Source organism: Entelurus aequoreus, linkage group LG12 (genome assembly GCF_033978785.1).
Source record: "Entelurus aequoreus isolate RoL-2023_Sb linkage group LG12, RoL_Eaeq_v1.1, whole genome shotgun sequence".
NCBI classification, from domain to species: Eukaryota; Metazoa; Chordata; class Actinopteri; order Syngnathiformes; family Syngnathidae; genus Entelurus; species Entelurus aequoreus.
In genome coordinates, this window is record NC_084742.1 from 15,385,025 (window position 1) to 15,399,412 (window position 14,388).

Here is a 14,388-nt window from a genome sequence, read left to right on the forward strand (position 1 = left end):
ACCATTTTTGTCATAATTTTTGCACTTAAGAAACTTCTCTATGACTTCAGCTCCAGACTTCTTCTGTTTAATATTATTATTACTGCCACACGTGGTGGAAAAGTGTATTACAACTAAGTACCGCCGTGGCCCATATAGGCCACAGCTGAGAAACAGATATTTTTTCGCAGTCCTCTAGGGATTGCTAATGGCCCAACAATGGGCCCTGACCCGATGGTTAAGAACCACTAAATTAGAGCATACTTGTGCTACCTAGTGGATAAATTGGGCAACTACCCCTTTCAGCAGGCAAGAACTACTAAACTAGGAAAGAAATCATAAAATGTTGTGTGTATCCAGAAATTGGGGGGGTATTTTTTTCTTAATTTTTCTTGCAACTGATGCATGACTCCAAATAACAAAATTCCATCACATGTTCTATCGCTGTCATTATTATTCACAATAAATATTATATAGTAGAAAATAATGCATATATATATATATATATATTTATAAATATATTATTATCAAACTTTTCCCCCTTATCTTTATGTTTTCAATGTGTACGTAATGTTCTGTACTGTAATTATTACTTCTTTTTAAAAAAAATCAGAATATGACCAATAAAAATACAAAGTGTTGGCCACAGTTTGAACACCCTTACTTTGTGTGTAAAGTCTTAAAAATGAAATAAAAAAGGTAATCTTGATAAAAAAAAACAATCTCCCATCAAGGAGCTCTGCTCTCTCCTCCCCCTACTGGTTGCCATGGTTTCCTCAGTAACTGCCACTCACCTGCAGACCTCCGCATTACCACATCACTTGAGGATTTACATCAATCATTTGGTGTTCATAGAAAGAAGGAAACTTTGAATAGAAACACAAGTGAATATTATCACTCAGTTTTTGCGCACAATTATCAACATAAACTCATGTCCTTTGCTAGGTGATGTAAAGCTTCGCCCAACAGGGGGCAGCATCACATTGGAATTGCCACTTAATTTTAGTATTCTTTGAACGATCCACTGAGAACTGCATCAAAAAATCCTACGTTTTATTTAACAATGTTTATAAAAGCGTGGGTGTCCCCCGTAGTACACATATAGAGTCTCAAGGGACGTTCAAGGACGGTTGCCATGGTAGCAAGAACATCATATTCTCAACAAGTGTGCATCTTGAGAGGGGAGAGAGGCATGATTGCCACACTTGAAACACTTCAGCCCAAGAAAAGCATTGATTGAACGCGCAACTGTGTCTCCCTTTGGAATTGTGGCCTTTATTGTTATTTATACTTTTGTATTTAAAGAACTTGCTATTAGAGACGCAACACTGCCCTCTGGTGGATAAAACGAGCATCGTCACGTTTGTAAAACGTTGCATATTGCATTCCGTGTCGTTTTAGCCATAGACACACAATTTATTTATTATAGTCTCCAAATATTACACTCACCGTGTCGTAATTAACATTATTTTACTTATTTACCCCTACTTTCTTTGGGAAAATATACACACTACTTTCTTAATCTACTAAAATTAGTGACAAGGCGGTGGTAACAGTTATAGCCACAATGCTGTTTTTTTTATTTCTACTGTTGCGAATAGGTTACTAAAACGAATGATATGTGCTTAAAATAATGTATTCAACATAAAAGTGTCTCTAAAGCGAACTTTTAAGTGCCTCACTCTGCTCGAGCCAATGCTAACGACAACATTAGCATTGGCTAATAATCGCTACAAAACAGAAAGTTACATAAATTACACACAGGCGTAAGCATAGAATTATAAATTAATATTACAGCAATATTAACCATCAAACATTTTCCAAACCCACCATGTCACACTTTAAAATCTGCCCCCAGCTCGGAAACCTCTGAGATACAGTGCTGTACTCACTTGTGTGTAGTTCACCTTCCTTCCTGTGAGTGGCACTGTTGCGACACGGGTTAAAACAATCCAATCCACTTTATTTAAATAGCACATTTATATAGCCACATTTAAACAACAAAAATGTTTCCAAAGTGCTGCACAAAAATATTAAAAACAAGATTCAAATACTACCCTTAGCTCCACCAATGACTGAATAAAAACAAAATAAATAAATATAAAACCAATATAAAAACAAAATAAAAATAAATATGATTAAAAACAATTTTAAAAGGTAAAAAGGTAAAACCAATGAAAACAATAAATAGAAATAAAATTTAAAAAACACAGATGACCACAAAACTCACATAGTGTTAAAAGCCAGAGAATAAAAGTGGGTCTTATCCTAGCCTTAGTGGCCACATGCGTGGATAGCACCTTGTATCTCTTATTTCCAAAATTGTGTACACTACTGAATTGGGGTCTTATGCCGACATATGGACACTTATACTGCCATCCGGTGGTGTCAGAAGAGTATAACATACAATGGAATTTGGAAAAAAAAAGTGTAAAAATAAAAATTTGCATGTCACTACACATCAAGTACACGTTTGTGTACTTATGGACTAAGTACATCATATAAAAAGATGATTTTTTTGTTTTTATTCTAATTAGTGTCCAATAAGTCCAAATAGCAAAGAGAAATAAACAAATCATGTAAACAAACAGCTTGGGCCTTAAGAGGTTAAGATGAGACTTAAAACACTCCACTGTGGGAGCAGTTGGAACATGGAGGGGCAGAGTGTTCCAGAGCTTAGGGCCGACCACAGAGAAGGCCCTGTCTCCCCTGGTTTTAAGTCTCGTCTTGGGCTCTCGGACCTCATAAGCGCACGCAGGAGTGTAATTTTGGATGAGGTCCAAGATATAATGAGGTGCCAGTCCATGCAAAGCTTTAACCAAACAGCAACATTTTTAAATCTATTCCAAAGTGAAAAGGGAGCCAGTGCAAAGTCTCAAGAATTGGGGTTATATGCTCGCGTTTCCTGGCCCCTGTTAAAAGTTGTGCTGCCGCGTTCTGGACTAACTGCAACCGAGAGAGAGCTTTTTGGCAATCCATCCATTTTCTATCGCTTTTTGGCTAACGCCAGCATAAAGTGCATTGCAGTAGTCCAGGCGACTTGAAATAAAAGCATGCACGACTTGTTCCAAAAGGTTAAAAGATTAAAACGGTTTTACTTTTGCTAAAAGACAAAGATGATAAAAACACGATTTTAAAATGCCATTGACTTGTTTGTCAAGTTTAAAATCACTGTCTACAGTGACGTACGCCAAGGCTGGTGACTTTGGGACGCACATCGTTTTGCAATGGCCCCAAGTCAATGAGGGCCGGACCAAAAACTAAAATTTCCGTTTTTCCCCTCATTCATTATTTAAAAAATCTGGGGATAACCAAGCCTTGACGTCACATAGACAGGGATGTCAGGGGGGCGTGGCCTTTTGAACTCGGCATGTAAATTTGGCAGTCGTCTGCATAAAAATGACAAGACACTCCATGCCAGGATGGGGCCCAGAATAGATCCCTGGGGGACACCACAGTAAAGCGGAGCAGAAGAAGAGGTGGCGTCCCCCCAGCCTGACAGAGAAGGACCTCTCAGACAGGTAGGATCTGAACCACTCCAGTGCAGTCCCCCTGACACCCACACAGTCTCTCAGGCACTCTAAAAGAATTGTGTGGTCGACTGTGTCAAAGTGTTAGAATAATTATGTATATATTATCACACTAACTTTATGCTTAAGGGCCATTGCTATAAATTATTGTCAATTGTGCTGAAGTGGTATTTTTGTATCTGTGCAAAGCTGGCAGTCCAAAAGATTGCCAACCGACTTTATCAGTGTTGTGTCCAGACTTGGCCTGCTGGCTGCTAAGGCTGAACACCGCCATGACGCAGACAGAGCAGAGACAAGGCGATATGACCTGCGTCAAATAATTGTTATTTATTCTATAATCATATATTGTGTCTAACTGGAGTTGTCAAGATTACCCCCTTCCCTCAGCGACAGCTTCAGTGATGTAATAGGGCCCTTCCAAATAAATAGAGGAGGCGCGAGGACTTGACTTTTAGAACGTAGTTTGGATCTGTAACTAGAATACAGCCCAAAACACGTGTCTCCTCGAGCTAAATTGAACTCTGTCTCTGCATGATTCCTTGCTTCTTGTCTGATTATTAGATGTCATCAGTGTTTGAACCTGACACAAAGGCAGCTGTGAGATCTAAAAGCACTAAAATGGCAAAGCAAGACCAGCAAATATCCAAAGTGTGGCCCCGGGGGTCATTTGTGGCTGGCAGCTAATTGTTTAAAGACCCGCCGCACATTCTAAAAATATTATAAAAAAAATACAAAACATTAAAAAACATAATAAAAGTGGAATAAAAGACAAAACATGTGAAACGTAACAAGAACAAGTTTTAATATTAACTCAAATAACACACATTTGCCATGCAGGCTGTTTTTTCCCCTCTAAAGCTGTCATTGCTCAAGGAATAATAATGAATCGATAACAATATTATGAATAATTGACCTATTCAGGGCTCCAATTACTCAAATATTCCACTTTCAGATATTTTTGGGGGAAATATTGCATATTTTGTGTGTTTGCCATGTACAAAAAGGCATGAAGAGAGAGAGTGAGAGAGAGACTTATATACTTACACTTGTTGATATAGAATATATAATACTTATTTTAATACGTTTATGAGTGGGGCCCTTTTGGACCCCAAAAATTTTTGTGGGATTATTTTTTGCAAAAACATAAAAAAAAAAAAATTAAAATCATTGTTATGAATCATTGACATATTCAAGGCTCAAATTACTTTTTTGGAGGGAAGATATAGCATAGTTTGTTTTTGCCATTAGCAACAGGGGTTCCTTTGACAAAAAGGGCATACACCATTTTTTTCCCCAAGTTTATATTAACTGATAGACCTGAAGTTGATCTAGAGCACTGATTCTCCAACTGTGGTAGTGGCAAGCGGGTTCCATCTAGTGGTACGCCGATGATTTTAAATACAATGTTTTATTTTCCTGTACTCACTGTGTTTCTGTTCAAACTGTGTGTGATATTACAGTGGCCAAAATGATACACATACTTGTAAAATAAAAAATATGCCTTGTTTTTAATGAATACTTAGGCCTACTATGCAACTGCATTTTTAAACTTAGACTTTAAGGGGAAAACTTGAGGGGAGCCTAAAGGCTAAAAAACAAAATCTATGTATTGTCATGGTTTTAAAAATGAAAAAATGTCAAAATGGCCCCCTCATGCTTGAATTCTTCAGTGTGCGGCCCTCAGTGGAAAACGTTAAGACACCCCTTGCATGGATTATCCAGCGGTGGCAATGAAGATGTATTGCAGAAAAACACAGTTTGTAACAGATTTTTATTGGGACAACATGCCATAAAGAAGTGTTTTACAGCAGCAGTCACTTTCAGCTCTCAAGTGTTCAATTAAGGAGACACAAAATGGATTTTTCTGTGCTAAATTGTGGATGCTCTCTACACGTGTCATGTAAAAAAGAACATTATTCATTGTCCAGCAGCTTTTTTTGCCAGCTTATTATGTCTTGATATTCTCATTTATGATCATAGTGTTTGGTAGCAAAAGTAGTAGCATTCAGGGCGCTCTCACACAAAAAACACGAAAGAGACAATAGAAAGATGCACTTACTGTAGGCAGCATTCACATGCAATATAACATGTCTTCTCCTCGGACTAGTTTTTGCACTATTTCTTACAGATTCACAGCTAACAGTTTTTTTGGATGGGGGGGGGGGTGATCTTACACATGAAGCACGTGAAGGATGAGAAATTAAAAAAAAAAAAAAGTGTTGTGCTTATTATTGCTGGGCCTTTTTAATATATATTCTGCATTTCTATGTCAGTTGGTCCAAAGTTTCCCCTTGTAATACGCTGACCACGCCCCCAAAATAGCATAATATCAAAAATAAATGCACCCTTTTCACAAAAAACGAGCAATAAATAAGGATCAGGTGTACTGTATATACACAGAAGCGAGTTTGTTGTATATACTGTATGTACACAAAGTAAGTGTAATGTAATAAGTTACATAGACGATGGTGGTGGTGGAAGTCAATGTAAAAAGAAAATGCAAAGAAAAAATGCCATAAAATAACCAGCTTATCAAATCATGGACAACATGCACAATTATTTTCCTCTGCATGTGATACTCTAATGAGACATGGAAGGCTCTTCAAAATAAGAGTTTTTGTCACCAAGGTGGGGATTCACATGCTCAAGTCAAAATCGTTGAATGTGCTTCTTCTTCTTTTCAGCATTCAAGTCACAGTTTGTTGTGTCTTATCGTATCGTAGCTTATGTACAGGAAGTGAAAGTGTCCTCACAAGTTTCTTCCAGTTTATTCCGCCTTTCACGTCTTTGAAGGAGAGAATCCTACACAATCTACAGGATGTGTTGTGTGCTAGTTTGCGTGCGGCCGTCTTTGTGCTTCCTTTGCGAGGTCTCAAACGCTACGCGGAGGTCTTTGCAGCTCGTGGGTCCTCCTGTTGCGTCCCTTCTTGTTCTCCTGCATGCGTCTCCACTTGGCGGCCTGCTGCTGCTGCTGCTGCTGCTGCTGCTGCTGCTGCTGGCCTCCCGCTCGAGCGGCGCCCTGGGCGATGGCGGTCTGCCCCTTTTGGCCGTTTTGCGTCTTGGGTTGGTTTTTGGGCGCCTGGACGCTCAGCATGCCCACTTTCTGGTTAGCGTCCGCTGTCTCCGCTCCAGCCTGGAGCCACGCTTTTCCCTGTGCCGGACTCGCCTGCTGCTGCCTCTGGGCGTTAGGAGCCGCAGATTTGGGCCGCAACGGCGGGTTGGCGTTGGGCGCCTTGGTCTTCTTCTGCTTGCGTTCTTTCTTCCACACACTATCGCAAAACTCCTCCACGCTGTTGAGGTCCGGGTGATCCAGGAGAGACAGGAAATCCCGGTACCACAGCCGCTGCTTGCCCGGAGGGGCCGCCCCGACTCCGGGGAGCCCCGGCAGGATGTCTCCCAGCTTCTGGGAGGGGATGACCTGGAGGTTGAGGCGCAGGAGAGGCTGGATGAAGCCGTGCTCTACCGCCTGGCAGTGGTAGACGCCTGTGTCGGACTGGGCCAGACTGCGGACGAGCAGGCCTTGGTCTGTGCGGAGCAGTCTGTCGTCCAGCTTGATCTGGAGAAGACGGCAAAATAAATAACCACATTACAAATGGATCTGATCTGAAAATATGATTTGATCACACTTCCTGTAAGATGTAACATGACCTTACAACGATACAAACACAGAGCTGACATTTCAACATGCAAATAATGGAGGAAATGACAATGCAGTAGATCAGGGGTGTCCAAACTTTTAACTTTGTCATTGTGGGTTATTGTGTGTGTTGCGTGTGGAATTTTGAGGACAAAAATGTATTCATTCCATTTTGGAATAAGGTTGTAGGTGTTATATAACAAAATGTGGAAAAAGTGAAGCGCTGTGAATACTTTCCGGATGCACTTAATTTAGTGGTAGAGGGGGGTATATATCAGTGGTGGGCAATTAATTTTTACCGGGGGCCGCATGAGCTACCCGAGCACTGCTGGAGGGCCACATCGACAATATTTCAATTAAATTTTGCTCAATATTATTTTTGATATATACCGTAAGATAAATAATAATAATAATAATAATAATAGTAATACTTCAACATAGTGTGTGTAACAGCATTCCATGACTAATATATATAAATTAACATTAATAATAAAGGACAGTAAAATAAGCACACGTATGACTGAGGAGTCATAGTGTAACTTTGTGTGGTGTTTGAGTTGTCCGACTTTTTGTGTGGCCTTAAACGCACCAGTGGTTTAGTGCTATGCGTGTTGGTGACAGATGACAAGTTGGTTTTGGCCTGGTTTGTACGGCAGAGAATGACTAGTTTTTCGAGATAGAATTGTTTTACTCATGTTTTTGGTGTGGTTATGTCCGAATATAAACAGTTTTGTTCAATAAAGTGATCGATATAATTCCTGTCCTCGAAGCATCTCGATAGACGTTACAATAATTGAACGGTGTTCAATTGAACGGTGTTGACGAACACCATTAGGGCCGCTTGTTGTCACTGTCACTCAAAGTTGCATTGCAAAATTACATAGAATAAATATGTTTATTTTGTTTAGAATTCAGATGGGATTTGATTTGGTGCGCGGCATATATACTTGCTGCGCGCAGCAGACGCTTGAACAGTGCGCAATTGCGCAGGCACGCACCTTAGGTGAGGGGACGTTGCTTTGCAGTTCATGTCTTGTTGAAAACACGGCATTCCTCATCAACTTTTCTCTTTTTGGCGTCTCGGATGTAAACCGTGCATCACTTGTCGCTGCATGTGCACCTTCACTCGCAGGTTACACACGGACACACGCCCATAAATAATACTTTTCAAAATAAAAGCAGCACAGTTGTATTGCGCGCAGGACATAGATGTTTTTTCAACTTTATTTTGTAATTGCAGTTGTTCACATTCACTCACAATCACGCACACGCATACGTCCACACGGAAGTAATACAAATAACGATTTTCAAAACAAAAGCAGCACCGTTGTATTGCACACTCGACATAGATACTTTTTAAAATTTATTTTGTAATTTATAATTGGCCTCACGCGGGCCGGACAGGGACGCACAAAGGGCCGGATGCGGCCCGCGGGCCGCAGAATGCCCAGGTCTGGTGTATATTGTAGCGTCCCGGAAGAGTTAGTGCTGCAAGAGGTTCTGGGTATTTGTTCTGTTGTGTTTATGTTGTGTTACGGTGCGGATCCATCCATCCATCTTCTTCCGCTTATCCGAGGTCGGGTCGCGGGGGCAGCAGCCTAAGCAGGGAAGCCCAGACTTCCCTCTCCCCAACCCCTTCGTCCAGCTCTTCCCGGGGGATCCCGAGGCGTTCCCAGGCCAGCCGGGAGAAATAGTCTTCCCAACGTGTCCTGGGTCTTCCCCGTGGCCTCCTACCGGTCGGACGTGCCCTAAACACCTCCATAGGGAGGCGTTCGGGTGACATCCTGACCAGATGCCCGAACCACCTCATCTGGCTCCTCTCCATGTGGAGGAGCAGCGGCTTTACTTTGAGCTCCCCCCGGATGGCAGAGCTTCTCACCCTCTCTCTAAGGGAGAGCCCCGCCACCCGGCGGAGGAAACTCATTTTGTCCGCTTGTACCCGTGATCTTGTCCTTTCGGTCATAACCCAAAGCTCATGACCATAGGTGAGGATGGGAACGTAAATCGACCGGTAAATTGAGAGCTTTGCCTTCCGGCTCAGCTCCTTCTTCACCACAACGGATCGACACAGCGTCCGCATTACTGAAGACGCCGCACCGATCCGCCTGTCGATCTCACGATCCACTCTTCCCTCACTTGTGAACAAGACTCCGAGGTACTTGAACTCCTCCACTTGGGGCAGGGTCTCCTCCCCAACCCGGAGATGGCACTCCACCCTTTTTCGGTGCGGATGTTCTCCCGAAATGTGTTTGTCATTCTTGTTTGGTGTGGGTTCACAGTGTGGCGCATATTTGTAACAGCGTTAAAGTTATTTATACGGCCACCCTCAATGTGACCTGTATGGCTGTTGATCAAGTATGCCTTGCATTCACTAATGTGTGTGTAAAAGCCGCATATATAATGTGACTGGGCCGGCACGCTGTTTGTATGGAGGAAAAGCGGACGTGACGACAGGTTGTAGAGGACGTTAAAGGCAGTGCCTTTAGGGCACGCCCCCAATATTGTTGTCCGGGTGGAAATCGGGAGAAATTCGGGAGAATGGTTGCCCCGGGAGATTTTCGGGAGGGGCACTGAAATTCGGGAGTCTCCCGGGAAAATCGGCAGGGTTGGCAAGTATGTCTTAATGTGATGTGTCACACTGTGACTCTATGCATCCATCCATCCATTTTCTACCGCGTATTCCCTTTGGGGTCGCTGGAGCCTATCTCAGCTACAATCGCGCGGAAGGCGGGGTACACCCTGGACAAGTCGCCACCTCATCACAGGGCCAACACAGATAGACAGACAACATTCACACTCACATTCACACACTAGGTCCAATTTAGTGTTGCCAATCAACTTATCCCCAGGTGCATGTTTTTTGGAGGTGGGAGGAAGCCGGAGTACCCGGAGGGAACCCACGCAGTCACGGGGAGAACATGCAAACTCCACACAGAAAGATCCCCAGGCTGGGATTGAACCCAGGACTACTCAGGACCTTCGTATTGTGAGGCACATGCACTAACCCCTGTTCCACCGTGCTGTATCATAACCATGATAAAAGCTTACCTCCTGCTTGCGCTCGTCGTTGGGCCTCTGCAGCTGCCAGTAGATGATCGCCCGCTGAGACTTGGGGCTGCACTCCAGGAACATGCTGCTGTTCTCCACGCCGTACACCACGCGGTCCTCCACGCCGCCCACGCCACCGGCGCCATCCATGTCATCTAGTCGGACACGAGTAGGAGTCAGGCAAACGCCGCCGTCGTTCCGAGAGTGTGTGTGTGTGTGTGTGTGTGTTTGTTGTAACAATACCATGATGCTGAAGGTCTGAGCACTGAGAAAGTGGGTCTCCATTTCGGATGTCCTGACGTCTGGTGCGCCTGACATGAAAACGGTGAAATTTAAGTCGAATAAAGGCTTTAGAGAAAACATTTGACAATCAGTAACATATAATAATTTTTCTGTTTTTTTTTTTTTTTGTAGTCTTGACGCAAGGATGCATTAAGCCTTCACTAACACTAGGGGCCACTGTTACCCAGTGCAAGATCTCAATAAAAAAAAAGCCCTTTTCTACTCAACCTTCACCCTACTGTTAAAGTACTTGTGTAAGAACGAGGGAAACAGGCTGAATTTAACGGCCATCAACCCTCAGTGCCCTCTGACGTGCCGTTATGATGAAAGTCGTCTTTTTTTTAACGACAACAGCGAGAAATGTCGTCGTCGGGCAGTTAAAGTATTTCCCTTGTTCCTATTTATCGTGGCTGACATTGGCAATGGGTCCCTTTGTGTCCCCTCCAGCTACATGGATCCCTTAAGGCTAATTACTGGACTTCAAGGGGGCAATTTCCTGTGCCAAAAAAGGTAAAAATCTAGTGTCAAGGAGTCAATAGTGGAACTTGGAGGGGGCTCCACCTACAATGTCACACCTTTTTGTGGCTCGCCTTCCTGTGTGAGCACACGTGGGGTGGGAACCCGTTGTCTGGTTCTCATTGTGGGAGGGAAAATAATTGAAGAACAAGAAGAATGGAGGAGGGCGTGCCGCCTCGTCTATATGCTCACTGGACTAATTGTGCTGCGGGCGACTGAGCTGCGATGTGTGTGAGCCCACGGTAATTTAAGGGTGTGTGTGTGTGTGTGTGTGAGTTCGCGACTCCTGTCTGCAGACTGAAGCGGTCAGACCGACAGCTATAATTTAGCGTGTGGTTAGCATGAAGGCGTGTACGTGGACATGCTCCTGTACCTCTTGGCGGTGGGGAAGTATCTGGAGCACTCGGCGCCGTCCCAGGCGCAGTAAGGGTCGCGAGCCAGGCAGCACTCGGCGCAGGCTTTGCCGTACACCTCGCAGCGGTGCAGGGGCATCTGGGAGACGCCCAGCGAAGAGCCCAGGTATAATTGTTGCTATGGGAGGAGTCCAAATAATTAGTCTTTTTTTCATTTAAATTTAAATCATGTCTGCTGAGGACATTTCAAGCACAAGGTTACACAACCACGACATTAGCAACACTATCCATCCTGAAGAAAGATGCACTTCATCACACCTGTGCAGCAAAAAATAGACGATGTATTTTCACTCTTTAAAATTGTTTGTATTATTGTTTGTATCACTTCTCTAAAGTGGGCTGGCTCAAGGTGGAGGACAGAGTTAAACAACTTGCACTGAGCCTAGTCTATAAAATCCGCTACACCTCCCTGATACCGAAGTACATGTCAAACTACTTCCTTAACGTAAATGACCGCCATAACCACAACACCAGGGGGTGCTCCACTAACCACGTTAAACCCAGATTCCAACTAACAAAGGTCTTAACTCATTCTCTTTCTATGCCACATCAATGTGGAATGCGCTCCCAACAGGTATAAAAGAAAGGGCATCTCTATCCTCCTTCAAAACCGCAATAAAAGTTCACCTCCAGGCAGCTACAACCCTAAACTAACACCCTCCCCGGATTGCTAATAATCAAATGTAAACAATCAAATGCAGATACTTTTTCTTTTTCTTATGCCTTCTGATCTCTCTCTCTCTCTCTCTCTATGTCCACTACTTGATGTCCATACCCCCCCCCCCCCACACCCCTGATTGTAAATAATGTAAATAATTCAATGTGATTATCTTGTGTGATGACTGTATTATGATGATAGTATATATGATAGTATATATCTGTATCATGAATCAATTTAAGTGGACCCCGACTTAAACAAGTTGAAAAACTTATTCGGGTGTTACCATTTAGTGGTCAATTGTACGGAATATGTACTTCACTGTGCAACCTACTAATAAAAGTCTCAATCAATCAATTGATTTTTATTGTTTCAAACTTTTACTATGCTAGTGTACCTAATGTTGTGGCTGACCAAAGCAAATAACCAGTCAGTAGATTTTACTGGGAGAAAACTGGCAGTTCAGTCTCAGAATTCTACTGTAAGAGTAAAAGTGTTACCGTTTTTAAATGAATAGTAATGCACTTTAATACCAACAATTGTAAATTTTACAGTAAAAAACTGGCAGCTCAGCTACCCAAATGTTGCCATAAAAATAACAATGGTACAGTATTTCTATTTACAGTAAATCTGTGTAAAAACAACTGTAAATTTTACAGTGAAAAACTGGCAACTGAGATTTTCTACACTGTAATTAGAGTCAAACATCATTGCACATCATCAACTGTGGCTCTAGGCAACCCCATTAAGTAGCTGCTCTAATAACTTTACAAGATGGCAGTAGCTGCATTTGGAGTAACATGGGCAGCTTTATCTAGCTCTAAATGCGCTTTAAAATTTTCCTACTCAGCTTTGGCGGGGTGCAGTGTGACCCCGGGGAACATGCTTTATCAGTATCATGCAGTATTGTGCTTCAAACCCTGCTTCGAAAAGCTGTGCACTAAAAAATTGGGGTCATTGTAGATTTTATTCCTGACTTCCTCATTTTGATTAAAAAAATTGCAAAAATGGTTTATTTGTTTTATATATTTTGAGTTAATGTTGCTGATGAATTTGAATGTATTGTTATTTATTGAGTTTATTTAATTAAATTTTTCAGTTCAAATGGCTTAAGTTGGTCAAAAAATGTTTATAGATTAAATAAGGGTACACTTATTTTTATTTCAGGCAAATTGATGAACTTGAAATCTTTTCTGTTACAGTCTAAAAAACAATGTTAATACTAATATTGTTTGTTGTCAGTTGATCTATATTTATTTCTTTACAATTAATAAGTATACAATTTTATGCAGAAGTGTACTTATCACCAATTTATAGACAAATTATACTATTTATAGTCGCGGCGGAGAGGGGGGGAATGTTTTCTTAGCGTAGCAGAAAATAATTGAGAAGCACTGCATGAAACTCATGTGTATTGTTGTTTACCATGAACTCATTCATGCTGACTAAGCAGTTTGCTCTTTACCGTTGTTATAACATTGGTTCTATCGCCATTGTGCTGTGCATGCAGACAAAGAGAGTTTTTCTTTACACTTTCTCATGCACTTCCAACAATTAATACAATTAAAAAATTACGTTACAGTCGTCCCTTCAAGGTTTGCGGCTTCACCATATCGCAGATTTGATCTTTTTATATATTTAACCTATTTTTTGTATTGTAGGCTTTAATAAAGCTCTTTGAAGCATACAACTATAATAGTATTGGTCAATAAATGAGAGCAAACCAATCAGAGCACGCTTTTAAGTATTGTGACCACTGAGTGGGTCAGCTTCAGGCAGCATTGCTATATTGAATTAAAAGAATGTAAAGGTGACTAAAGGGTGTTATTTCGTGTCTGGAGGGCTCTCATAATGTTAAAAACATATTTAGAAAGGTATAAACAACTTTTCATATTTTTTTATAAATGATGATTCCTACTTTGCGGAAATTCATTCACTGTATCACAGTCAGGCCCGAAAAAGATTAACAGCGATAAACAAGGGATTACTATTTTATAAAAAAATATTTTTAATTATTGCTTGATTCCAATTTAAAAAAAAAAAAAAACAGTCTGGCTATAACAAAAAATATGCTTACCTGTTTGGTTGACAGCTCCATTGCAGTGATTGTAGTTGGCTCCTGCATGAAAACAACCTTAATTATAAGACTCATCATTAGTGTTTACTATTGATACCTTTTTAATGATGACTTACCCTGAAGACAGTCATTTCCTCCAACACTACCTCCTCCAGGTTATGCCAGCTCTCTCTGGGGATGGTCACCACCTTCAGCACCGTGCCCACATCTACAACAACCATAAATATCATCATCATCATCACCACTAA

The 14,388-nt window shown here is 41.8% G+C and overlaps 1 protein-coding gene across 3 annotated transcripts in view; it reads right to left on the reverse strand.

The window, feature by feature from the left end:
• Positions 1-5,267: 5,267 nt before the first annotated feature.
• The window catches only part of sema3aa (sema domain, immunoglobulin domain (Ig), short basic domain, secreted, (semaphorin) 3Aa), a 186,612-nt gene continuing 177,491 nt past the window's right edge, over positions 5,268-14,388 (reverse strand). For all 3 annotated transcript variants that reach the window (XM_062064871.1, XM_062064870.1, XM_062064869.1), the window contains 6 exons: positions 14,257-14,348; positions 14,141-14,182; positions 11,366-11,523; positions 10,438-10,505; positions 10,195-10,349; positions 5,268-7,065 (listed from right to left, as the gene is read on the reverse strand). In XM_062064871.1, the coding sequence (XP_061920855.1) occupies positions 6,382-7,065; positions 10,195-10,349; positions 10,438-10,505; positions 11,366-11,523; positions 14,141-14,182; positions 14,257-14,348 (1,199 nt within the window). In that variant the 3' untranslated portion in view covers positions 5,268-6,381. The remainder of the gene's footprint in view (positions 7,066-10,194; positions 10,350-10,437; positions 10,506-11,365; positions 11,524-14,140; positions 14,183-14,256; positions 14,349-14,388) is intronic.